We start from the raw sequence: 26,107 nt of genomic DNA, 5'->3' as shown, positions 1-26,107 counted from the left end.
TTCCTGGTAACGTTCCATTCATTCCCAAATGTGCAAGTTCTCAAGGACGTTGTAAACAAGAAGAAAAGAAAGGGCTGGTTGTTTGCCAAGCTGTCATATCACTTTATCTATCGCCTCTCGTCAATAGAAAGTCCAGAAGTGTCTTGAGATAACAATGGAAGTGCATGTAAAGATAACAGTGTAAATGGGGCGTACTGCTGTGTGTCCTCCCATTTTTCTCTCTTCCTACCGTTGGACAGTAGACAGGAAGAACTGAGCCGGCTGGTATAGACTCATCCGGAGGGAGCAGGGAGTGCTTCCGTAACGGGGTGTGCCCCCGTTACACGCCCCCAGCCCCACACAGCCCCCCTCCATCCCCCACTGCACCGCCCAGTGCCTGCAGGGCTGTGGCTGGGTTCTGGCTAATGGTCGAGAGAGTACACGGTGTTTGAAAGGACAGCAAAGCTTTCTTAGCTCCACACACAACAGATTAGCAACCCCAGAAACTTACACAGCCCCCTCACCTGTTCCGGGGCTGGGTGAGGAGAAACTAAAAAGTGAGTCTGGGGAAAGTAACAGGTGGGAGGGACATTCAATTTAGTGAATATGATTTTTCCAATCAGGAGAAAATTCATGCTGTTTATTTCAGTTTTCAGAATAAAGTGCATCTTAAAATTGCCCAGGTTCTGCCTTGAGAAACTCACCTCTTAGAATACGAGACAACGGCCTGGTTTGCCTGCTGCACGTACACCATTTATTATAGTACATGTTAACAAATAATAATAATAATTTCTATGAGTTCTTGGAGAGCATATATATTATATATATGCACACATATGGGGCTTCCCAGGTGGCACCAGTGGTAAAGAGTCCGCCCGCCAGTGCGGGAGATGCAAGAGATGTGGGTTTGATTCCTGGGTCAGGATGATCCCCTGGAGAAGGAAGTGGCAGCCCACTCCAGTTTTCTTTACTGGAGAATCCCGTGGACAGAGGAGCCCGGCAGGCTACAGTCCATGGGGTTGCGAGGAGTCGGACACGACTGAGCATCTGGGTACACACACATGCACGCACATGCATGCGCACACACACGTGTCTCCTCGTCTCCTGAAAGCCACACGCCCTGGAGGGGTCAGCTCTGCAGAACTCGAGCTCGCAGGACGCCGGCTCCCTGCGGTGCGCACAGCGAGATGCTTCGGCGTGCGGGAAGGCGCTTCACCCCTTTGCCAGGCCATCTGAGTAATGCAGACAAAGCTGACAGACTCCATGTGGTTGCAAAAGCAATTGCTGAGCAGAAAAGCCACTCGATTTTCTTTAAGTGAAATGGCTCGGAGCTGTTTCGCCCATCTCCCAAAAGGGCACCAATCTACCTAGTTGTGCAAGGAAGAAGGTTAAGAATCATAACAAACTGACCGATTAAGTGGTGTTTTTATTGCCAGAAAGCAGTTGAGAATGGTGGGAGGTGGCCGGGGTGCAGAAGCTGAGCTACACAACTGAACAGAAGAGGGGCTCCTGCTGTGCGTGTCTGGTGAGCTCTGTGGACAGCGAGAGGCTTCTTGGCGGAGGTCAGGATTTTTGCTCATATATATATAGCCCCGCATTCCTTAGCAGTTGTTCCGCCAGGCAGACGCAAAGCTGCATCTTCAGAAACTGAGCAGAAATGGCCTTGATTGTCTGTGGGAGAACTCCGGTCCGTTTGGAAGAAACAACAGCCTGTGTCTCCTGGCGTCATGCTGTCTTTCTTGCCCTTCTTCCACTGCCCTGGCCGCCTGTCGCCCCGGCCCCCGTGCGCTGCCCTGCCTGCCCTTCTAGACGGAGGCACTGGGCTCCGTCCCAGGCCCAGGCCCAGGCCCGTCCTCTGGTCTTGACCCCGTGCTCTTACCGTGGAGGGGGGTGGGGGGCGGCCTCCCCATCTGGTGCCATTGACCCACCGTGGACCCCCACAGTGCCCTCTCGCCCGCCTCACACGCGCATGCCGTCGCCCCAGCCCGCCCTGGCTCCTACGCTTTCACCCTGCTGCATGCTCCGCCTGCACCCAGACCTCTCACGCCAGAACCCGCGGGAGCACAGGCCCAGTTTCTCCTCCTCTTCCCCCCGCCCTCCTCCCTTTCGCCTCCTAGTGACTCCACCGCGGCTTTCCTCCCCCGAGTCCTTCAGTTCCTTACTGGACGAAGCCCAGACTCTGTAGACGGCCCCCTGCCATGGACAGCCTCCCCTGAGGCCACCCACAGACCCCAGCTTCCCCTCGACCTTCAAGAACCACTTAGTTTTCCAAACACGCCAGCCCAGTTTCCACCTTCCGTTCCCGAAATGCCTCTGCCCCCTCGTCTGCCTGGTGAACGCCTAGCCGTCTTCCCGGGGCCTGGCCCCAGCCTTGCCTCGTCCCCTGGAGGGACTCACCCCACCACGTCCTGCCGCGTGCCGTGCCCTGCTGCCCGCTCCCCACCCCAGCTCTTCCGGCCCCACAGTAACCTGCTAGTTCTGCTGACTCGACTCTCTTCCTCCATAAACCCAAGCCGCCTCGACGTCACTGACCTCTGCAGTCAAACCCCAACCCCCCCAGCGCCACGCTTACAGTGCCCGGCACTGTGCCCCAGAAATAAGAGGCCGCTACTGCTGTTACCACCCTTCAGCAATAAAGCCCTGATAATAATGACCAAGCGTGTTCTGAGACTTAGTTCTTCCTTCAACAAGTACCCACAGCGGGGCTCCTGCAGCCCAGGCGTCTGTTTTGTGCAAAGACGACCAGCACGCCTGCCCTCCTCATCCCAGGGGGTGGACACCCCACAGGCCAGGACGCTGCCGGGTGGTGAGAGCCCGCCGCCCTGGCTCGAGGGGGCCGCTTCCTGCTGGTTTTAGGTGCTGCTGCCTGGGGACTTGCTGTGTTGCCTCTGGATGCGTTCATCAACAGGAGATCCTTGTGGCACCCCTCCCCCCCCCATCTTGGTTGAAGCCTCACATGTGGAACCACTTGTACAGAAGGACCACATATCCGGTGGGACCACATATCTGGAGGGACCACGTATCTGGAGGGACCACGTATCCGGTGGGACTGTGTGTACAGCGGGACCTTGTATCTGGAGGGGAGGGACCATGTATGGGACCGTGTATATGAAGGGACTGTGAGTACAGAGGGCCAACCATGGCTTGCATGGGCATTTTCACCTGCCAGAGCCTGGCACCCATAACCCCAGCGTTGCTCAAGGGCCAGCTGTACACCCTGAAGTGGACTGCTGGGCTGTACGGCAGTCCATTTTCATTTTATTTGTTTATTTATTTATTTTTTTGAGGAATAGGCAGCTGTTCTGAGAGCGGGTTGTGTGGGTAAGACACGTGCATGTCTCTCTTGGGAGCAGAGAGGCAGGGACCAAGCACGGAGGAACAGCCAGAGGCTGCCGGCGAGCCTGGAGACCGACGGGCCTGCCGCCCCCGAGGCAGCTCACCGCCCGCACTGCCTCTACCTGGCCCTGCCCTCTCTGACCCGGCAGGGCCCTCTTCCAGCTCGCTCCTACCGTCGTGCCCAGCCCAGTCCACCCACACTGCATGCGCTCTGTTTGAGAACATCCCAGTTCCCGTCACACCCCCACCACCCAGTCCAAACGTGGCCGTCTCCCACGGGCTCGTGGGGTCACCGGGCTGGCTTCCCGCACCCTCCTGTGCCCCGCCCAGTCCCCAGAGTCCGAGCCTTTGCGTCTGGATGCCTGCGGCTGGTTCCCCACTTCGGACTCTCGGTCAGCACCTCCCGCCTCCCCGCGGGCTCCCTGGCTGATGTGGCTTGCGTCCATCCCCACTAGGCCATCCCCCGAGGGCACAGTCTTGACTGCCCGGCATCAGGGCGTCTGCCCTTCATCTGCTGTATCTGCAGTAATTCCACAGCTTAGCAGTTCAGGTACACTTTGAACTTTTTTTTTTTTCCCCCTGTCTGAGTGATTCAATCTTCTTTAAATGTACTTTTTAATTAAATGCAACCTGGACAGCTCTCTCCACTCAGCCTCTCTGATGACTGAGGGTTTCCTGTGGGGGAAGCCGGCTCAGATGGGGCCCCAGGTCCCCCTGCCAGAAGCCTTTCTTCCCGGGACTACAAAGCATTTGCCTTTCTGCCTTTGAAGCTGCCTGGTGCCCACTGCTGCTGACCTCGGCAGAAACCCTCTTCTTGAGCCTGTGTCTCCATCTCCCAACCACCTGCACAGCCTGGGAGACATTCAGTGAAGAAGTGAGAATTAAGGAAATTCTCAGGGGGAGGAGCGTTCCAGTTAATGTAATTTTTGGTTAACTGAGCACAACCAAAGTTTTTATTGAGAGGCGGCGGCGTCATGTAAAAGAAAGATTATGAACTTAGGATGAAGACATTCGTGTTTAAAACCCATTTTCTGCCATCTGAAGTCACGTGACTTTGGGGCTCAATTTTCTCATGCATAAAAGGGGGTGCTGATAGCCATCTTACTAGCTTGTTGTTAGATTAAATGGGGCAACATTTGTGATGTGAACATGTAGCAGAGTTGGGCAGCCGTGTGGGAACTTGGTGAAACACACTTTTCTTCCCGCTTCCCATTTTGTTTTCATTTTTCTTGGAAATAATTCTTACTACACTGGCATCTGGTTTTTTAAACATGTTTTTTAATGCAGAACACTGGAGGAGAAGGTAATTTTCCTGGCAGTGGTAATAGTGACTCATTATTGTAGAATATTTATGAAAAATTAACCAATCGTTGAGTATCTGTGGAGCACTTACTGTATCTCAGATACTGTGGGAATAGCAGAAATGAAGAGGTCATTTTATTCTTTTTAAAATGCCCAGATAGTCTTTGCACTTTTCTGCTAAGAATTTAATTTGGGTGGGGGGAAATGGTAGAAATGCCAGCTTGGCGGGTTAAAAACACACCTCTGTGACTTCCTCTCACTTGAAAAGGAAGTGGAAGCCCACCGGGAAGCAGACTTAGGTCCACGGGACAAGAAGGAGCCGCTGGGGAACGAAAGATGAGAAGAACGTCTGGGCGGAGGAATAGTGACCTTGGGGCAGCGGAAAGGGGTCTCGGCTCGGGGACACCCAGGACAGACGCGGCCACCTCGGGGCTGCTGCCAACACAGCTAGAAACCGGTCAGTTCGTGGTTTCTGTCTGAAACAGTCTGCTCCCTACCTCCCACTGTGCGCAGAGTGCTCAGCAGGTAAAGCAGATGGACGGCGGGGCCGACAGACAGATAGGAGAGGAGCCACTTCCTTCTGAGAGGGAGCGGCTCCCAAGGAAGACCTCTGCACGCTGGGGTTCGAGGGCCTCTGGGAGCAGCCCTGAGCTCCCCGCCCGACGGAAGCCAGGCTGCCCGTCGACAGGCACACAGTTCACATTTCCGGGGTGCGGCGGGCTGTTCCATCTTTAAGTCTCTCTTGCTGTCCTGTTTAATCCACGTGCTCACACAGGTTTGAGGATGGGCTGATGCCTCCCAGCCCCCAGTGCAGCTGCTCACGCGACCTGTCCTGCCGACCCAACAGCTGAGGGGCCTTGAGCTCCTTTCATCGCCGGGGCAGTGAGAGCCACATGAACAGAAGTCCCCATCCCATATGAATCCCCGTTACCAGCAGCTTCCTCCTTTCCCCTCCTGGGGGTACCGGCTGTGTCCAGTTCGCCCGTCCCCAGGGGCTGTGGGCTGGCCGCTGGCCCACCGACCTGGTGGGCAGTCGGGGGCCAGTCTCTGGGGACCGTCCCCCCGGGCTGGCGGGACAAGTGCTGAGCACAGGCACCGTCTCGGGCGCCCGGCCAGCGGTGATTAAGGCCACATTAGCACCTTGCTCGGCGACCTCCCCGCGCCCTGCCGCTCTCCTTCACGTCACGCGACTGTGTGCAAATATTAGCTCCTTGGGTTGTTTCTCCTCATCAGCGACTTTCACAGATGACAGGCAGGCTGCTCATGTGACCCGCGTTCCCAAGCCCTGTCCTTTGTCGCGAACGCTGTCTGTACGCGGAGATCTGACCAGCAGCCCCGCGGGCCCCGCGGTGCCACCCGCCCAGGGCGCCAGCTGTGGGGAGGGGCAGGCTGCCTGGGGCTTTCCAGGAGGCCTGAGGGTCCAGGGAGCAGCCTCCCGTTAGCATAGTCAATATGAAGGTTGAAAATTGATTTGGTGGTTCTGCCTGCAGCAAGCTTTTTTGTTTGTTTTAATTCACACGAACGTTTCACTCCAACATCTTGTCCCGGTGAGTCAGTGAGAGGGGGACTCAGCGCTGTGGGGCTGTGACTAGAGGGCGGTCCTCTTTCCTCGCCTCTCCTCTCTCCACGGCCCTGACCGCACTGCCCGCGGTGGAACCGACCAGGGAGCCCCTCAGCCACTCGCACGGGGGGCGCGTCTCTGCAGCCTCAGGTCCTCTGGGAAGCATTTTGCGTTTGCCATGACGTCCACTTATTTTTTGTTTCCAGTCTCATCTGTCTCCACCTTTATTGAAATTCCTGTTCTCGAAGTGTTTGCTCAGTCTTCGTTTTCCCTGGATAAACAGTAGTAATGCGCACTGTGCGTAGTTTAATTTTGATATTACACATATTTGAGAAAAGAGTTGCAAAACCATCTCGTGTTTTTTTCTCCCTTGTCACCAGAGGGATGAGCTGAATTATTTATAGCCTGATACTCACACAACGGAGATGGAGTCAGGGTGTTTACACTTCAGACAGAAAGGATTGCACTGAGTGCTTGGTTCATGGGATGTGTTTGCTCCAGGGTCACATTCAGGCCCACATAAGAGAGTGGCCACTTCCCAACCACACACATACCCATGAGAGGGCCTGACCCATGAAATAGTTGTGGAATTGGATGGATTTGAAAGTAGTGGCTAGACCAGGTACCTCAATCAGCAAAGTCTTTAACTGATAAATAAGGTCAGCAGTGGAACATGCTTGACCGTGTGAAGGCCGTCATGAGCACGCTGGGCAGAGGGGCAGCGAGAGCTCTCAGTTTCTGGGGCTTCTGGGCAGGACATGTGCTCATGGGCTGTGGGCTCCAACCCCGGCTCCTGTGGTCAAAACCGCCTGACCGGGACCCCAGGAAGGGCTCCTTGGGGCTGGGTCGGGCCCAGAGGTGCTGGCTGTCCTGTGGGAGCGGCTCGATGAGGTTCACGTCTGTGCCCCCTTCACACCACATTCCCGTTGGCGCCCCGTCTGTGCTCCAGAGGCCCCCTTCATGGCTTCGCTTTCTCTGCCACAGGAGACGCTGGCACGCCTGAAGCCATGGCCCCCGTCATCGTGGTCCCCCCGAGCAACAGGAGTGTGGTGGCCGGGTCCAGCGAGACCACCTTGGAGTGCATCGCCAGCGCCAGGTACGCAGCTGGCCCCCCGCCTGCCGGGCGTGGCCCGCTCCCCCAGCAACAGCGGCCCGGCCGCGGGCACAGCGCATCAGGGAAGATCGCACGGACCTTGCCCAGGCCTGTTCTGCAGCGTCCATATTGGATGCAACGTTTATACTAGAAGTCGGCGCTTTCACTGTGGGTTAGGCGGAGAGTGTCCTCTGAGATTCTGGCTGAGGAGCAGAGGGGCAGAGGGGAGCAAAGGAAAGCGTTGACCCCTTCTTCTGTCGTCCTAGGTGCTCTCCACCCAGTCAGTGGCCGCCCCACACTCGAGTGCCTGGGATCAGGCCTCCCGTGTAGCGTGCCCCCCAGCAGCGCTTATTTCACGTTCTTTTCCGGAGCCAGTGGAACCGTTAGCACTTATGGTCCATTGCTGCTGCAATTAGCTATCCTTGCTCAGCAGCCCTTGAGCAGAATGTATCATCCGCGGGTGCCGTAAGGGAGCAGAGCTGTGTCTGGATGGATTTTTAACTGTCCATTGTTCAGCCCACCATGGTTCCTGGTAGAATGATTATTGCCACCTACGCAATCCACAGTTACCGTCACTAACACCCCTCGTTTCCACAGGCCCGTCGAGGAGCTGAGTGTGACCTGGAAGAGAAACGGAATGAGGGTCACCAGTGGGCTCCACAGCTTCGGGAGGCGCCTCACCATCAGCAACCCGACCTCCTCAGACACTGGGATGTACGTCTGTGAGGCAGCCCTGCCTGGCAGCACTTTTGAGCCCGCCAGAGCCAAAGCCTTCCTATCTATCATAGGTAAGGCTCAGATGGGGAGTGGCCCCACACCTCAGCCTGGGAAAACAGCATCGTTAACTCCCGTATTCCACTCACTTTATTTTTAACTCAGCACATGGAGGTGAAGTTTGCCTCCCAGATTCAGCCTGTTCTTTCCCAAGAACATCAACGCATTCAATCCGAAGAGTTGATGTTCTGAATACTTCCGAGAAATGTTCTGAAAACTTTGAATCGTAAAGCTTGGGAAATAGAGTGTCAAGATCTTTGGCATATTTATCGCCTTCGGATGCTGGTCTTTCTGCCACGAGGCTTTTCTATAACTCTTATTTGTCTGTTCTGATCAGTGTTCAGAGATTAATCTGTTACCATTATATTTTTTACTTTCTGACCCAGAAGAAAGTCAAAGAGTCTTGAATGTTCCCTTTTGTTAAACTGAAAAGTGAGAGCAGAGAGGTGTCCTAGGACCACATGTCATCCTGAAACCGAGACAATTAGGCATGGTCCGGCTGCTCTAACCCCTGGGAAATGCTGGTGCTTAGGAGGTGTGCATGGTACGCCGACTAAGGGGATCCTCCGTCTGTTTTCAGGTTATGAAAAGATTGCACTGTATCACGAGGCAGGGCCCGTAGTTCTCGCGTGTTTTAAGCCCCTGTTAGGACCCGCAATGGCTATGATCACCATCTCAGTGGCCTGTCCAGGAGTGGTGGCCGCTGCCAATGAGCGGTGCCCGCGGGGTCAGCCCAGGTGGGACAGCCCCTGCTTCCCTCAGAAGATAAGGCGGGTGAGAACGGGAAGGGAAGGCTCTCAGGAGCAGAAAGCCTCTGAGAGCAGTCACTTCTCACGCATTAATCACAGACCCTGCAGTCTGCCTCTTTGCAAACTAAGAAAGGACAGAATCCTGTGTCTTCACAAGACATTAACAACTGTGAAGAAATGCTGCATAACAGGAAGTCCGTGCCACGTTCCTTGCAGTCACGAGGAAGTGGTTCTAGGGCCCGAGAATGACTGTCAAATGCATGTGACGCGAGCCTGCCCGCCGCTCTGAGAGGCACTCACGAACTGTAAAGCGTCGGCGCGGCAGGCGAGTCAGATTCCGCACCAGGGGGCCGGGCCGGCTCCCTGCCGCCTTCCTCATCCACACTTCACAGCGGTCCATCCTGCACCCCGTTTCCCGAGGGGGACCCTTCTTCCGGGGGTGACCTCCAGCTGTGTGAACGCAGCACGTCGCAGGTAGAGCCCAAGTTAGGGTCTGCGGCGTTTAAGCCTCCAGCAGACGGGGCTGCATCGTGTTAGAACGGTTGCTGTTGTCATTGTTCAGTCACTCAGTCACATACGACCCTTTGCGACCCCATGGACTGCACGCCAGGCCTCCCTGTCCGTCACTGTCTCCCAGAGCACTCGCGAACTCATGTCCATGGAGTCGGTGATGCCGTCCAACCGTCTCATCCTCTGTTGTCCCCTTCTGCTCCTGCCTTCAGTATTTCCCAGCATCGGGGTCTTTTCTGATGAGTTGGCTCTTTGCATCAGATGGCCAAAGTATTTAAACAAGAGAAGAAATTTATCTCCCTGTGAACTAGAACATTTGTTTCCATCGTAACTCCCTTTTAAAATATTTGAATCAGTCGCGGGCACTTGGTTCTGCGTTTCCATCTGGATCCCAGAGCAGATTGTTACTGTGCTCTCCGAGTTGCCACCTCTCCGTATTCCAGCTTTTAAGATACAGGGACACACTTGCATCTCTATGGTGTTGATTTAAATCCACTTTATTCATAAGAATTTGCTGTGACAGGTGGGATTTTGTGGTTGAGTCCTGGGAAGGCCCTGAAGAGCTAGTTCAGAGTGATTCGGGAGATTACAGCCCCGAGCCCCGAGACGGTGGAGGGAGGGGTCCTCGAGAAACACGGGGCCCGGCTCTGTGGCGCTGTCACGGGGGGGAACCGTGTGGCCAGCCGTCTCCATGAACATGCCGATGAAAGGGAGCAGGCCCAGGCTGGCTCCCTGTTGCTCTGTTTCATACCAGTGAGACCAGACAGGCGAGCTGTGGCTGCGCACCCCGCCCGCCAGCTCCTCCCCTGGGCTGCTTCACATCTGAGGTTTAAGCAGGAACATGGGGTCTGACTGCAGCAGCGTCGTGGGCGCGGCTTTCCTGGGGAAGGTGACCTCCTGGGCTTGGCGATCCGCGTTCTCCTCCACCCGCCCTGCCGCAGGGTCCATTTCCTTTTGTGCCCGCTGTCTGGGTGTCAGGGTGTCCAGTGTGTGGGGTCAGGGGACCCTGGGTGCCCGCTGTCTGGGTGTCAGGGTGTCCAGTGTGTGGGGTCAATGCTCCCGCTGTCTGGGCCTGGGTGCCTGCTGTCTGGGGTCAGGGTGTCCAGTGTGTGGGATCAATGCTCCCACTGTCTGGGGTCAGGGCGTTCAGTGTGTGGGGTCAGGGTGCCCACTGTCTGGGGCCTGGGTGCCTACTGTCTGGGGTCAGGGTGTCCAGTGTCTGGGGCCTGGGTGCCCGCTCTCTGGGGTCAGGGCGTTCAGTGTGTGGGGTCAGGGTGCCCACTGTCTGGGGCCTGGGTGCCCGCTATCTGGGTGTCAGGGTGTTCAGTGTGTGTTGTCAGGGTGTCCACTGTCTGGGGCCTGGATGCCCGCTGTCTGGGTGTCAGGGTGTCCAATGTCTGGGGCCTGGGTGCCCGCTGTCTGGGGTCAGGGTGTTCAGTGTGTGGGGTCTGTGCTCCTGCTGTCTGGGGCCTGGGTGCCTACTGTCTGGGGTCAAGGTGTTCAGTGTGTGGGGTCAGGGTGCCCACTGTCTAGGGTCAGTGCTCCAGCTGTCTGGGGCCTGGGTACCCACTGTCTGGGGTCAAGGTGTTCAGTGTGTGGGGTCAGGGTGCCCACTGTCTGGGGTCAGTGTTCCAGCTGTCTGGGGCCTGGGTGCCCGCTGTCTGGGGTCAGGGCGTTCAGTGTGTGGGGTCAGGGTGCCCACTGTCTGGGGCCTGGGTGCCCGCTGTCTGGGGCCTGGGTACCCACTGTCTGGGGTCAGGGTGTTCAGTGTGTGGGGTCAGGGTGCCCACTGTCTGGGGCCTGGGTGCCCGCTGTCTGGGGCCTGGGTACCCACTGTCTGGGGTCAGGGTGTTCAGTGTGTGGGGTCAGGGTGCCCACTGTCTGGGGCCTGGGTGCCTGCTGTCTGGGGTCAGGGTGTCCAGTGCGTGGGGTCAGTGCTCCAGCTATCTGTGGCCTGGGTGTCCAGTGCGAGGGGCCAGGGCGCCTGCCGTGTGACAGGTTGGAATTGCTGGAGTTAACCCCCCAGGAGCATGTTTGTCCAGCACTGTGTGGCCTGGTGGGGAGGAGGGGGAACTTGGAGACCAGGAAGATGCATGTCCATCCCTAAAGGAGTGTTAGGCTCCTGAGGCCTGTGATCATCTCCTCTCTATCTCCTCAGGTAGGGGGTTTCTAAGTGTCTTCTCGGAAATTATATGAAGTCCAAAAAACACAGAGATGACGCATTCTTCCTTGAAGCAGCACCAGCGTGGCAGGAAGACAACCGTCTGTACAGCACAGAGATGTAGGTCATCGGCCCCCAGGGCACGTGGCCGAGGTGAGGGGGTAGACACAGCCCGCAGAGGTCAGGGAGGCTCTGCACAAGGAGCAGGTCTGGCCTGCAGATCGAGCCTGAATTTTCCAGCGAAGTGCCTTGAGTAGGACATTCCCTGCGGAGGAACTAGGGCGAGTGGGCGGCCCCTGTGTTGCTCAGGTGAGAAAGGATCACAAACTCAACACCTTAAACTAACACAGACGTGTCGCTTCCCAGTTCCCGGCCTCCGAAGGCTGCAGCCAAGGCCGCGCTGGGCTGGGCTGTGTCCGGAAGCTCTGAGAGGGTCCACCTCCCGGCTTGCCCAGGAGCTGGCAGATTCAGTTCACGAGGCTGTGGAGCTGGACCTTGTTTCCTTCTGAGCTGTTGGAGGGTCATTCTTGGATTCTGGAGGCAGCCAGCATCCCTGGCCGCAGCCACCTCCGTCTTCAGAGTCAGCAGCAGGCCGGGTCCTCACACCGCAGACCTCTGATCTCCCCTCCTGCCGTCCCTCTCGCTTCCAGCCAGAGAAGGTTCTCTGCTTTTAAGGGTTCCTGTGATGAGGATGGGTCCACCCAGCGGGTCTAACGTCTCCCCATTTTTAGATCGATGACCTCAATGACGTCAGCAGAGCCCCCGCTGCCATGCGGTGTAGCCTGTTCTCGGGCACCGCTGACTGGGGGTGGACACCTTTGGGGGGCGTCCTTCCCACCCCAGTGGACAGAGGCACCAGCGTGTGGATGATGGTGGCGAGTCAAGGGCCCACCCTGGGCTCTGCCGCTTCCTGAGACGGTGGCTCTGGAGGTGGGGTGGGGGAAGGATGGCTGAGGGGGTGTCTCGGGGCCGTGCAGTAAGCCCTGCTCAGGACGGGCCCTGCAGCTCAGGCCGAGGGGTGCAGGGAGGGGAAAAGCCGAAGCCCGGCGTCAGGGGCGGGAGAGCCGGAGGGCTCCTCACGGGGCGCTCCCCGGGGGCATCCCTGCCTCCAGCTCTGAGGAGCTTCTGCTGATTGGAAGGTCAGGCCCTCTGCCTGTGGCCCCTGGCAGAGGTCGGGGACCATCTGCACGGCCTGCCTAACTCACCGTGTCCACGGGACAGGAACGTTTTCCTGATGTCTGCATACGGCTTCAGAAGAGAGGACAGTTTAGTTTCAGTCCCCAGTTTTGCGGGCTGCGGCTGACCGCTTTTAGAGGTCGCGTGCGAGCCTTCATTGGCAGGGCGCCCTTTCTGCAACAGGGCTGTTGCCGATGAGCTAGGGCACGCACTGGCCCCGAGAAGTCCACGGCGAGGCTGCCTCGTCCACAGCAGACTCTCCCCGCCAGGCACCTCAGCGTCTCTTGGGTGATGTGCCCTGTACTCTCCCTGCCTGTTCTCCTCATAGCTGACAAGTAGCTGAGGGTGGAGAGGAGAGTCTTCCAAGCGCTGCAGGGCTTCTGGAGGATGGGGCGGGGAGATAACGGGCAGAGGCGGGGCACGGTGGGATGACCGTTGGAAGCCGGGAGGCTCTGAGGCCTGCGGCAGCCCTACGTGTTCAGCCACCTGGAAGGCTTTCTGGAAAAGGCAGGAGAATCAGGGAATGAGCGAGCAGACCTGGCCTCCCTGGATTCGGCCTCTGAACCCTGCCTGGGGTTCAGCAGCAGAGGAGACACGCTCAGCCAGCTCTGGAGGCCGCTCTCCCAGACGTGCCCAGGGAGCCTCGGGGTCACAGAGCACGCGGAGCCGGGTGCCAGGGCGCTGGCCAGGCAGGGGCGACTGCGCTCGGAGCAGAGAGGCCTGGCCAGGCACCTGCAGCCCTAGAGCCAGGCCTGTGGCCAGCCTGGGCCAGCCGCGGGCCACTGTGTGATCACGGCCCCTCGCCTCTGAGCCCAGGCGGGCTGCTCCCCGGCGTCTGGGAGCCCCGGACACTGCAGAGCCGGGAGGGCAGCCCCAGGACACCACTCAGCGTGCCAGTCAGCACCTGCAGTCTGCACCTCTGGGCATATGGTCCCATGGGTGCTGAGCATCGTACGTGTGGGGTTTTACCGTCAAAATGTGACTCCTCTCGGGAGACCCTCAAGAGATGCTGAATGAGAAAAGCCGGTTCCGCACGGCCAGTACTGTGTGATTCCACGTGTGTAACGTTCTTGAAATGACAGCACTGAAGAGATGGAGAGCAGTTGAGGGTTACCAGAGATCCCGGTGGGGCATGGGCGGGCGTGGTCGCAGAAGGGCAGTGTGGAGGGCGGACTCCTTCGGCATCTCGACCGTGGTGTGGGTGCAGACCGACATGAGCTGCGACAGCGCACGGGACCAAATACATACGCGTGCGCACGTACACGCGCACACGGGAGCACACGGGCGTACACGCGCACACGGGAGCACACGGGCGTACACGCGCCGCACACGGGGGAGCACACGGGCGTACACGCGCCCACGGGAGCACACGGGCGTACACGCGCCCACGGGAGCACACGGGCGTACACGCGCCCACGGGAGCACACGGGCGTACACGCGCCCACGGGAGCACACGGGCGTACACGCGCCCACGGGAGCACACGGGCGTACACGCGCCCACGGGAGCACACGGGCGTACACGCGCACACGGGAGCACACGGGCGTACACGCGCACACGGGAGCACACGGGCGTACACGCGCACACGGGAGCACACGGGCGTACACGCGCCCACGGGAGCACACGGGAGACAGGCAAGGCTGGAGGGGTCTGTGACGGTGCACGGGACCAAATACATACACGTGCACACGTACACGTGCACACGAGAGCACATGGGCGTACACGCACCCACGGGAGCACACAAGAGACAGGCAAGGCTGGAGGGGTGGGTGCCGAACACGCGAGGTGCCCCCTGCCCTGTGAGCGTCGGGAAACCGAGTAGAGGACACAGGGCTCTCTCTATTATCACAGCTGTGTGGGTCTCTCCGGTGATCCCAAAGCAAAATGTGGTCAATCACAGCAGATGCCGATGTTTCAACTTCAGTCTTTTCCTTTCCCCTCACCTCCCTGTAGCCAGACAACAGGGGTAGGAGTTGACATCAGCATCCACGATGACTGCGGGGCCCGGGCAGGGTGCAGCCGCCAGGTCATTAGACTGTCGTCTGTTCCTGCTGCCGGGTGGTTAGTGCTGCCGGCGTCACTACCGACGAAGGAGCCGTGGTGGAGTGTGCGTGTGTGAGTGTGCGTGTGTGAGTGTGCGTGTGAGCGAGTGTGTGTGAGTGTGCGTGTGTGAGTGAGCATGTGTGAGTGTGCGTGTGTGCATGTGTGAGTGTGCGTGTGCGAGCGAGCGTGTGTGTGTGTGAGTGTGCGTGTGTGAGTGAGCGTGTGAGCGAGCGTGTGTGAGTGTGCGTGTATGAGTGAGCGTGTGTGAGTGTGCGTTGAGTGTGCGTGTGAGTGAGCGTGTGTGAGTGTGCATGTGTGCGTGTGTGAGTGTGCGTGTGTGAGCGAGTGTGTGTGCGTGTGTGAGTGTGCGTGGTGAGTGAGCGTGTGTGAGTGTGCGTGTGTGAGTGTGCGTGTGTGCGTAGTTGAAGACCAGCCTGCTGACAGGGAATCTGCAGTATCCTTCGAGGCCTGGTCTACACACACACAGCCAGGTGGAGAGTCTACCCCCATCTGCAGCCGTGGCCTCGGCCAGATGGGCTGCTTCCAGCAGGTCATTGCTGCCTGAGCGACGCAGTAATCGCAGGACTGACACCTGCCTGCTTCCAGGGAGGGGCTTGCAGCCTTGCCTCCCTCATCATGTCTCTGAAACACTGAAGTTCTCATTTCTCCTTCCTTTAGGTCCCCCCGTTTAAAGATTTAGTCAGTACAGAAGGCAGGCCAAGCTATAGTATCCACAGTCACACAATCAGAGTTGGAAACAAACCTGTCTGGAAGACAGTACCCAGAAATTATCACAAGGAAAGCGAATGACCAGCCGTGGTTATCATGATAATGAAGACACTACTACCTTAATACTCGACAAACTTGGCCATGCCAATGTTGAATTCCTGCTAAATAAACCAAGAAAAATACCGCAATTTACTCTCCAAGGAAATTCATTGTTTAATACAACTACTGCTTCTCTGCCGTTCATCCCCGCAGGCGGGCGGGCCGCGTGTCTGGAGATACGCAAGTGGTTGCGTTTCCCTTGCCGCTGAGGGTGGATGAGAGCCCCATTTCCTTTCTTCTCTTAACTATGATTTTGCCTTCCACTGAAGTATTAAATCTATATTTTGGAAAAGAACTGCTAAGACTTTGAAAAATACGTTAATAGGCTGCCCCGTTCCCTGGTACAGGCCGGGCACCTGCCTGTGGTGCTTTGTTTGACAGATTTCGTGAGTTGTTGTTTAGTTTAGACACTGAAGCAAACTAGCCTATAAAATACTGTGCTGTAAATATAAACCTGTATGAACCTCATGGGATAGTCCTTCTAAAATGTGAATTAAGATATTCCATGATTCAGACACATAAACTGGAAAGTAGCCGCTGCCCTGAGTAGTGATTTGCTTTCTGAAACCTTGGACTGTAAATTGCCTTTGGACCCTGCTCACTGAATTCTGAGTTTGTGTGCACGATGGTAGGTAGCTAATGAAGTTTTCAAAAATAGTTCTATAAAAGGAGTTCAAACTCTTTCAGGCTGTAAGGGTCTTCTGAAATATATCTCTTTGGCTTAGGGGCTGTTTCGGTTTTTTTCTTGTTTAAAGAGCCACCCTATTTTACCGTGGAACCCGAGAGTCGGATATTAGCAGAAGTGGAAGAAAACGTGGACATCGTGTGTGAAGCCATGGGTGAGTGAGGGGAGCCGTGGGGCGGGTGCAGGCGAGCCATGGAGGGTGGGGGAGCCGCAGGCGGGCACACAGAGGCTGTGGGGGGAGCTGCCACGCGGTGGAGGACCAACAGGGCATCTCCAGGGCAGAGCCATTGTCTGGGCAGCGCTGGCAGGTGGGCTGTGAAGGGGAGAAGGCAGACGCTTCGCCTGGAACAGAACTCAGCTGCTGGATGTGCAACCTTGGGGAAGGCCTTTGATCTTGCTTAGCTTTTGTGTCCTCGCCTGCAAAGCAGGGATAAGAATATTTACCCAAAGGAACAGCCAGGAAGCCTTAACGGCATCCATCCCAACAGAGAGGGGCCAAGTCTTATCCTCCTGACTCCCTTCAGAGGCTCCAACTCCCCCAGAGTGAGCCTTCCAAGACTTGGGGTAGGAGATTCCTTCTCGTCCCCGGGGTGAGGGGGGCTGCTGCCCACGTCTGCTCCGAGGGGAGAGAGATCGCTCTAACTTCTTGAATAGGAAATCTCCCTATTTTTCTGGCCTTTCAGCTTTTGACTGACCTTTCTTCTGTCATGGGGGTGGTTTGACCTCTTGCCTTGACCCTTCACTGGCCATTGCTCCTTTTCCACGTCCAGCACACATGTCGTCACACTAGGCCTCCAGCAGGGCCAGGCTTTCTGCGGTGATTTCATAATCAAAACCGCCCAAGTGCCCTGGAGAGGATCAGGGAACGAGAAGGACCTTTGACGTTAAGACCTGTGCGTCTTAAGGGTTTCAGCTCTTCTTCTAAGAGCTTGGAGGCTGTTTCCCAGCAGTTCTGGGAATCTTCTGGAAAGCACCCCCTCAGGCACAGAGGCCGGAAGATGGAGGAGCCCCTGTTGTAAAGTCACTGCCTGGGCTCTGGCGAGGGCGCTGCTCTCAGATCCCCGGACAGGCCAGATCCAAACCCACATCCCCCAGCTCTTCTTAGCCTGTGCTTAGGCCCGGACCTGAACAGATACGACTGACCTGCAGGGAGGGAGCAGGGGTGCCCCTCGGTGGTGTGGAAGGTCAGCGTAGACACGGGCGTCCAGTCCCCGCCCCTGCATCTGCCGAGCCTCCTGCAGAGATGACTCCAGCCCAGGGGAATTGGTTCCTCGGGGGCTCCGGCCCCTGCCCCAGCAGCTCCCGGAGCGCTGTGTCCAGCCCTGCTCGGCGCCCTTCTCTGTGACCGGCTCGACCCACAGGGATGGCACCAGGAGGGGAGAGGAGGGGTCCTGTGAACTTCCTGGGGAAATCTTTTCTTACCTTGGCCCCATTATTCTCACTTCTGTCTAAACACCAGTTTTTTAAGGCCAACAACTCTGTGAAAGTGAAACTATAAAATATTTAGAGTGCTTCTACCTTAGAAACAGCAGTCTGCATATGTTTATGACAATAAATTGCCCCCAAATAGAACTATTCCTAGCTCCCTGTATACTAACAATTGTTTTTCTATAAATGGCAATGTTAGGCTCTCCCTTTGACAAGAAGATGCTTTTCTTGCACGATTTCTGCAGAGTAAACTGCTTGTTAAGTACGGGCTTATAAGTACATACTGAACAGGTCTTTCAACATTGCGTTGCCGTCATATAATTCACTGCTTTCTTTTAATTTTGACAATGAAACCACAGCAGCATGCGAACTGGTTCTTCTTTATGAAAGCTACGTCGTGTAATTGCTATTATGAGACTTTACATGAAGTGGTTGCTTTTACCTTCAAATGAATTTTTTTTAATTTCCTGATTTAATGAAAAGTGACAGGAAGCATAATGAAGGCAAAGAACAGAATCTGAGAATACATTATCCTGAAATATCCCCCGATATTACCTTTATTTATTAAAGAAGACGTCTTACACCTACACAGTATCATAAGTGAACAGATCGAGTGTGCCTTTCAGCATGAATCGTGTTGAGATGTTTTATTTGAATTCATTTTATATTTAGGGAAGCTGAGGCACAGAAGGATCCAAGACCTAAAAATAAGTCAGGTGCTTCCGCATTTTTCCAACAACCAGCGTACTGTGCCCGGGAAGCCCAGGACCCCGTCTCGAGTGCCTCGGTCTGTTCCACAGACGGCCTCTCTGGTCCGCCCTCTTGGGTGGCCTGACCCTTCTCGGCTTCAGGAGGAAGGAGCAGGGAAGCTGTCTTCCCTTTGCCAGATCCCCAAGGGTCTAAGGGAACCGAGAGGAGGGCCCGGTGTGTCCCAGGCGGCAAAGCCACCAGGGATAGAGCATTTTCATCCAGTCACCTGGTCACCTGCACTGACCGCACCCATTTGGGGGCCAAGCAACAGAGGTCCTCATGCTCTTGGGCCAAGGAGAGCCCCAATCATTTGCAACCCAGGGTCTGCCCCGGGGCCTTGTCCACCGAGTACACCCGCCTGGCGAACCCCAACCTCAAGCCTCCTTCCAGGTGGCGAGGCCTTGCGCAGCTCCTGTCTCACTGCTCGGGAGTCTCGGCCTCCCCTGTGACATCACCAAGATGAGGAAGGGGCACCCAGGAGGGACAGCTGGGCCTTGAGCCTCCATCTGACGCTGGCCCACCCGCTCTTGGGTGCAGGCATGGGAGCATCCCCCCCACACCCCGTCATCTCTGCACCAGCCTGGTCTCGGGGCCACGGTGACGTCTCCCGAATCCACAACCTGGACCAGATACACCTTGCATGCTTGCTGCTTGAGGTCATCCACCAGGCCCCCTGTGCATGGATCAGTGACTGGCTCATGTGACTGATCAGTGCATGGATCAGGAGGACGTGGCTCAGTGACCCCGATTCCTGAGACAGGGTGCTGTAGTCCCAGGCTGTGCGGTGAGCACGCCCCCTGGGCCGGGCGCCGGGAGGAGCTTATGTGCTGATGTGATCGATCTTCACAGTCACCTTCGAGGGGGGACACCGCTTCCTTCCCGAGTCCCAGGGAACTGGGAAGAAGAGGGGTTACCTGCCCTGGCCAATGGAACAGCTTGGAGGGGGCACCTGTCTCCCACCCTGGTGACCCTTACCCAGTCCCCACGAGACAGAGGCAGTCACCGCAGGGCCAGGGGCCTTCCTCCCAGCACTGTCTGAGGTCAGTCACAGCCGTACCTGTAGGACAAGGGCAGGGCCAGACGGTGGGAAGAGCTGGAAGGGTCTGCAGCCCCCTCCCCATCTGCATGGAAGATAAGAACACCACCCGACCAGGCCCTTGGAGGGATGAGGAGATGCCCAGTGAAATACCTTGGAGCCGTTTTGCCTCAGTCCTCACGTGGCAGTTCTTGAAATTTCGTGTGTTTTAAATGCCCGACTGTTTCCACTTCTCCGCAGGGGTCCCTCCTCCCGCCCTCCAGTGGTTTAAGGATGCTGTCTCCATCAACAAGCTCCAGAACCCTCGGTACCAAGTGCTGGCTGGCGGAGGCCTGCGTGTCCGGCAGCTGCGTCCAGAGGACTCGGGGATCTTCCAGTGCCTGGCCAGCAATGCGGGTGGGGAGGTCCAGACCCACACCTACCTGGACGTCACCAGTGAGTACTGCCCCCACGCCTCCCAGAGCCCGGCCCCTGGACAGCCCTGAGGCCCCGGCGTCCCTGCCCTTGTCCCACGGACGCCCGGGGAGCACGGGTGTCTGTCCAGCCCGAGTGCCCACAGCCCAGGCACTTGAGCACGCTGCTCTGCTGAGATGTAGAAGCGAAGTCCCTGTCTTTCTGGGCAGAACTGGAAAGACTAAGTGGGCAGCTCATGCCTGATCTTCTTTTGATCTTTTTTTACCTGTTTTTCTATATTTATTCTTTATTTTAGTTTTATTGAACAGTTATAGTTCTTTCATGAGTTTCTTTTATGATCCCATTAACAGAAATACTTTGGCACTATGAAAAATAAGATAAAGGTATCTGTGGGTTTTCTCTTTAATCTCCCGTAGTTGTTTTCCCTCTAAAACAAGTAGAGTTTAGTGATTATGGAATTCTCATGCTTGCCCTATCTGGAAGCAAAATGCTGATGTCTTCAGGTGCGGAGGCTGTTCAGGAAATCAAATCACAGTCAGTGCGTACCGAGGTCCAGCCCCAGTGGATCCAGGGTGATTCGAAGGTGGGGGGACGGAGTCGGCGTCTTTGGAAAAATACATATTTAATCACAGATATAGAGAGATTAGAAATGGATAGTGTAGTAGGAAGATCAGTGGAGAAAAGGAGGCTGAATAACTTGGGTTACGTGAAATAGCATCCATGCTCCAGATGGGAATTCAGCCAGAAAAACCGGAGCAAGAAAGAAGCGACATGGGGGAATCAGTCTTTCCGGAAACTGATCCGATTTCTTTATTTTGGGGTTTGCTTATATACCTTTTGTTACACATAGGGATGAATACAGAGTCACGTGGGGGTCAGCAGTCCTGACCTTTATCAAAATCAGGTGCTTCACATAAATGTATATATAAAAAGGGTCTTAGGGATATTACATCATCTTCTGGCCAGGAGTGAGACCTGCTGACATTTTATGATCCTTTCTTTCTGATAACCAAAAAACTTATTTCTCCCAAGGGTGTTTTTTCTTAAACCAGGCACCACCCTCCAAATAAAGTTACTTTCCTATAGGGTGAGGGTGTAGTGAGTTACAATCAAGAAAGGAATTTATTTAACCCAAGGTTAACATGATTAGTCTTAAAGGTTAATACTTATTTCTCCTATATGTTAGTTATATTCATTATAAGGGTAGGGAATATGGAGATTTAGCAGCAAATATCAGCCCCATAAATGAAAATCCTTTCACCAATGCTCCCCTTAAGATCTGTTTAGTCTTAAGATATGATAAAGTTACATTCTTACATAGCAAGGACACAGTGTTTTATAACAAAGTACAGTGATCTATTACAAAAGAGAAAATCCATTAACTCAAAAAGTCTAGTATCACTAACATCAAAAACTACTATATTTCCTTTGCTATATTCCAAATACATTGATTAGTATATTCCCAGGTGTCCAAGGATATGGAGGCCTGGCGGCAATCATTGACTCAACAAGAAGAAAAGGTCCTATGCTAATTAAGACTCTCAAAATACTCCAAAACTCTCTGTGCTGTTTGCAGTTGAGAGGTAGTAAACAATCATGTGCCTAGTGGCAGCAGTATGGATAATCCTGTCACACAAGCTAGTCTGTCAGCAGAGAGGTTTGACCTGAGACATCCTTGTCCCACCCAGAGCAGGGAATTAGCAGCAATTATTGACACAACAAATGAAGAACCCTTCACCAATATAACTCCTAACCAACTATACTAATAATTTCCAACTCCCCAAAATAATTTGCCTTTAGTAAGTCTAAAACATCTCGTGCCTCTCAGGTTGGGAGGCTGCAAACAATCACATGTGGCCAGACAAACCTATACAGGCGGGCTAGATAACCTTCAGAGGAGTCCGTAAGCTGAAACACTCTTGTCACGCCCAAGAATTTTTATTGCCTTGGAGCTGCACGTTTACTCCTTCTCCGAGAGAAACAGTTATGGGGGAGAGCCCCCCGTAAAGTCAGAGGTGTAGGTGAGAGCATAAAACAGACTCTGGCTTTGGGGTTAGATGCTCGGGAACAGGGGGTTTCCTGAGGCTTGATCACGCCTTTGCGTATGCCAAGCCTCCTTCCTCATGACCTTTGCCACGGGCGGAATTCCTCGCGCTGGCCCCCGGCAAGTGCGTGCACGGCCAGTGGCTCTTGTCAGCGATGACTCGGAAGAGACTGTTGCAATACTGAGATATTCATGCAAGTGTTTTGCTGAACTAGGGGTCACTTCCTCTGACCTTGCCCAGGGTCAAATTTCCCCTCTATTGTGGAGTCTAGGAAACCAGTATCACTTCAAGCCGTGAAAGTACTATTGGGGTCTTAAGCTGGAGACTGAGTTTTGATCTATTAGAATTGTTTGGGGAGTCCCGGTGGCATCAGTGGCGAGGAGCCCGTCTGCCAGTGCAGGAGACGACGCAAGAGGCACGGGTTTGATCCCTGGGTTGGGAAGATCTCCTGGAGAAGGGAAGGGCAACCCACCCCAGTGTTCTTGCCTGGAGAATCCCATGGACAAAGGAGCCTGGCGGGCTGTGGTCCATGGGGTCTCAAAGAATGAGACACGACTGAGTGTCTGAGCATGGAGTTACTTAACCCTGTTCTGCAGCAGGGGGCCGGGACGTGCAGGGCAGGGACTGTACAAAGCCAAATGTAACTGCTTTTGGCTTTGAGGGAGGTGGTTTCTGTTGCCCCCACTCACCTCTGCTGTCGTAACCTGGAGGTATCATAGACAGGTCTGAGCAGACGTGGCTGTTCACAGGAGTTCATTTACAGAAACAGGGGCAGACTGGACCGGGCCCAGGGTGGAGGCTGCAGACCCCGCTCTCATGGGAGGCCCAGGGAAGACCACCCGATCCCACCCAGGCTCAGCTCTCATGGGAGGCCCAGGGAAGACTGCCCGATCCCACCCAGACCCCGCTCTCATGGGAGGCCCAGGGAAGACTGCCCGATCCCACCCAGACCCCGCTCTCATGGGAGGCCCAGGGAAGACCACCTGATCCCACCCAGGCTCATCTCTCTCTTCAAAATGTAGCCAGCTCAGCCCAGGTCACAGAGGTCTTAGGAGGATCAGTTTAGAAATTTAAATGAAAGTGCTACTTAACCTGGTTCCCATGACAACTGGAGCATGAACAAATAAATACCTGTAATGATAATACTACGTATCTGTTTTGTAAGTACAGGGCTTTGCAAAGTGGATTAAAAAAAAAAAAGGCACTTTTCATGAAATAAAAATATAGTGTGTAAAACAATCAGTATCTATTTATTCATTAAACAAGCATTTACTGAGCACCCATGTCAGTTACTCTGGGCCCATGAGGCTCAGAAACAAAGCTAAGATTCTTTTCTGAGGTCCTTAGAATCTGTTTATTTCAATGTTCAAAATGGATCCTAGGAAGTGTCAAAATGTCATCTCTTGGGTGATATTTAATATTCAGAAATTAGATATTTCTATTTTTTGTAAGCAATGAAAGCAGCTTGTTTGATTTCTGTAAATAAATGTCCGTCTTCTTTTTAACGTTCATCTGAAAGCTCTTTGGTTCAGTGGTAAAGAACCCACCTGCCAAGGCAGGAGATGTAAGAGACATGGGTGGGTTGGTCCCCGGGTCGGGAAGATCCCCTGGAGGAGGGCCTGGCTCTCCCCTCCGGTATTCTTGCCTGGAGAGTCCCATGGACAGAGGAGGCTGGTGGGCTACAGTCCATGGGGTCGCCAAAGGGTCGGATGCGACTGAAGCGGCGGCGCACGCACGCAGCCCTCCTGCTCTGCCCCCTCGTGCAGGTGCAGGGCCAGAGGCGGTCCCGAAGGGCTCCCATCTGTCACCGCTGCAGCGCTGTCTGTGGCTAGTTCTGTAAACACCCGGGCAGATGCCTCCTCCAGGCAGGCCTGAGCATTCCCGTCTCACTGTCCGCACCCTCTGCCTAGATGTGGCCCCAGCCTTCACCCAGCTCCCGGTGGACACCACGGTGACTGACGGGATGACAGCCGTGCTCAGGTGTGAGGTGTCCGGGGCCCCCAGACCGGCCATCGTGTGGAGCAGAGGTAGGTGGCTCGCACCTGCCTCAGGAGGCGAACCCGGCGGGGCAGGGATACCTCTGTTACTCCCATTCACCCGTCCATTCTGTGACGAGGAAGATCCTGGGGAGCCAGATGGGCGAGACCCCATCGGAGCTCACCGTCCGAAGAGGAGGCCCATTTCCCTACCACGCGCGGGCAGCTCTTTCCTCCTCAGGGGCCTCCGTCAGTGCCTTGGGCCAGGCGGCCCCTTAAATTAAGGCATCCGGTTTCAGCCCCTTTGTGAAGGAGGGTGGTCACAGCTAGGAGAATGTCCTTTGTTACTTTAAGCAAGCTGCTTCCAGCACAGGATTACCTGCGTCCTCAGCAGCTGGACGTGTGCGACCCTCAGTCTGACTCTGTTTCTGTTCCTGTGAAGTGTGGAGTCACGTCTCAGGCTCACTGCAGCACCACCCCGCCCCCGCCCAGCCCCATCAACACCTTAGGCACCCCTGCCACTGAATGAATGGCACACGCGGTCCATCCTTGACAAGCCCCAGCTGAATTGGGCTCCTCCCCATAGACCATGCTTGGTGGACTGTATCCCGGTGAAACCTCAAAACTTACACTTTTTTCTCACCCAGACAAGCCCTTGGTGGCTTCCCAACTCTCGAAGGGGCCTCAGCTTATAGACACAAAGGTCTGGGAAGCTACCGATTAATCGGAAAGAGGAGGGGATTCTTTCATCTTAGATATTTTCTTCTTGTCTTTCCTGATTTAGAATGTAATGATAGCCTTAGATAGAAAATTTATATACAGAAAACTCAAAATCCGCCACTCAGAGGAAGCCATTACATTTATGTGTTGTAATTTTTTTAAACTTTTTACTTTGTGTTGAAATTTACCCAATTCACAGTGTTGTGATAGCTTCAAGTGAACTCTGAGGGCTTTGGCCAAATGTATACTTGTATCCACTCTCCCCCCAAACTCCCCTCCCATCCAGGCTGCCGCATGAGGCTGAGCAGGGTTCCACGTGCTATACAGTAGAAAGACAGCAGAGTGCACGTGTCCATTCATGGCTCATGGTTTTCTTAACCGAGTCTCTCAGCATTGGAAGGTAGGGCGTTCTTGGCTTCCGTTATCCTAACGACTGCTACAGCAAACTGCTTTGGTTACTTCCGTGCGTATAGTTTCCACTGTCTTCCGATTATTTCCTCGTTTATCTTCCCGGCTGCAGCCGCAGCATCGCGTCTCCTTGAACGTTACGGTTCTCACGTTCCTGTTTCCTCTGTCGTCCGCAGGAAGCCATATTCTGGCCAGCGGCTCTGTGCGGATCCCCCGGTTCATGCTCCTGGAGTCTGGGGGTCTGCAGATCACCCCTGTCTTTATCCAGGATGCGGGCAACTACACCTGCCACGCAGCCAACTCAGAGGGCTCCCTGAATGCGTCCGCCACGCTCACCGTGTGGAGTAAGGACCACGGCCCACGTGGAACGACCTGTTAATAATGGTTTAATCAGCACATCGTCTGTGCTTGGGGATGTCAATATGCCCTTGGACTCCCTAATCTAATCAAAGGAGAATCATTATTTTTACAACTAATTTAGAGAAATCTGTTGAGCAATTAGTTTTTTTCAGCTTCTAAAAGAATAATTAGAAAATGTATTCAAAGATTTAATGGGGACATTTCAGGAGAGATAAAAGGTTAACTTTTTAAAGTCAGTAGAGTACGGGTATTATGCCAAACTAGTTCAAAGAACAAAACTGAGAAGTTGGCTAATTTTATACAAATCACACAAGAAGAGTAGATCAAGAATTAAAATCCGAGGGGAAGTATTTTTCCCACACTGTAATTATAACCAAATAAAACCCTTCCCGTATATTAAGTATGGATGTTTCCTATGTGTAGGAGTGAACTATAACACGGGTTTCTGAAATGCAGAATAAATTGTTTTCCAGAACCTAGGGTTTGGATTACCAAGTATTCAGCTTCCCCGGCTGATTAACTTTTCCCTCTCTGCTTCATCTGTATCCATATCACTACAACATTATTGTCCAAAACAGCCAGAAACAGTGCTCATTAATAGATTTTGCTAAAGCCATCTATATGAGGAGAGAAACTTTTAACTGCATGAGTGAATAATTTGTTAAAATAACTTCCTTGAAGAAAAACTAAAAAAAAAAAAAACAAAAAACACTTGTGCCTTATTTCATATCTGGTTTACATTTCTATGATATAGTTGGTATCCACTCTGATAAAT

At 54.6% G+C, this 26,107-nt stretch overlaps 1 protein-coding gene across 2 annotated transcripts in view; it reads left to right on the top strand.

Annotated features, from left to right (window-relative positions):
- Positions 1 to 26,107, top strand: part of SDK1 (sidekick cell adhesion molecule 1) — a 735,743-nt gene that overhangs the window by 545,082 nt on the left and 164,554 nt on the right. For both annotated transcript variants that reach the window (XR_001917262.1, XM_018040596.1), the window contains exons 6-11: positions 7,163 to 7,274; positions 7,869 to 8,059; positions 16,266 to 16,349; positions 19,650 to 19,844; positions 23,779 to 23,895; positions 25,149 to 25,316. Coding sequence is in view for 1 of the 2 variants with exons in the window: in XM_018040596.1 (XP_017896085.1) it covers positions 7,163 to 7,274; positions 7,869 to 8,059; positions 16,266 to 16,349; positions 19,650 to 19,844; positions 23,779 to 23,895; positions 25,149 to 25,316 (867 nt within the window). In the remaining variant the exon portion in view is untranslated. The remainder of the gene's footprint in view (positions 1 to 7,162; positions 7,275 to 7,868; positions 8,060 to 16,265; positions 16,350 to 19,649; positions 19,845 to 23,778; positions 23,896 to 25,148; positions 25,317 to 26,107) is intronic.

The sequence above is a fragment of the Capra hircus genome, chromosome 25, assembly GCF_001704415.2.
Source record: "Capra hircus breed San Clemente chromosome 25, ASM170441v1, whole genome shotgun sequence".
NCBI lineage: Eukaryota > Metazoa > Chordata > Mammalia > Artiodactyla > Bovidae > Capra > Capra hircus.
Note: the sequence above shows the minus strand (reverse complement) of the source record. Positions and strands in the feature narration are given on the sequence as shown.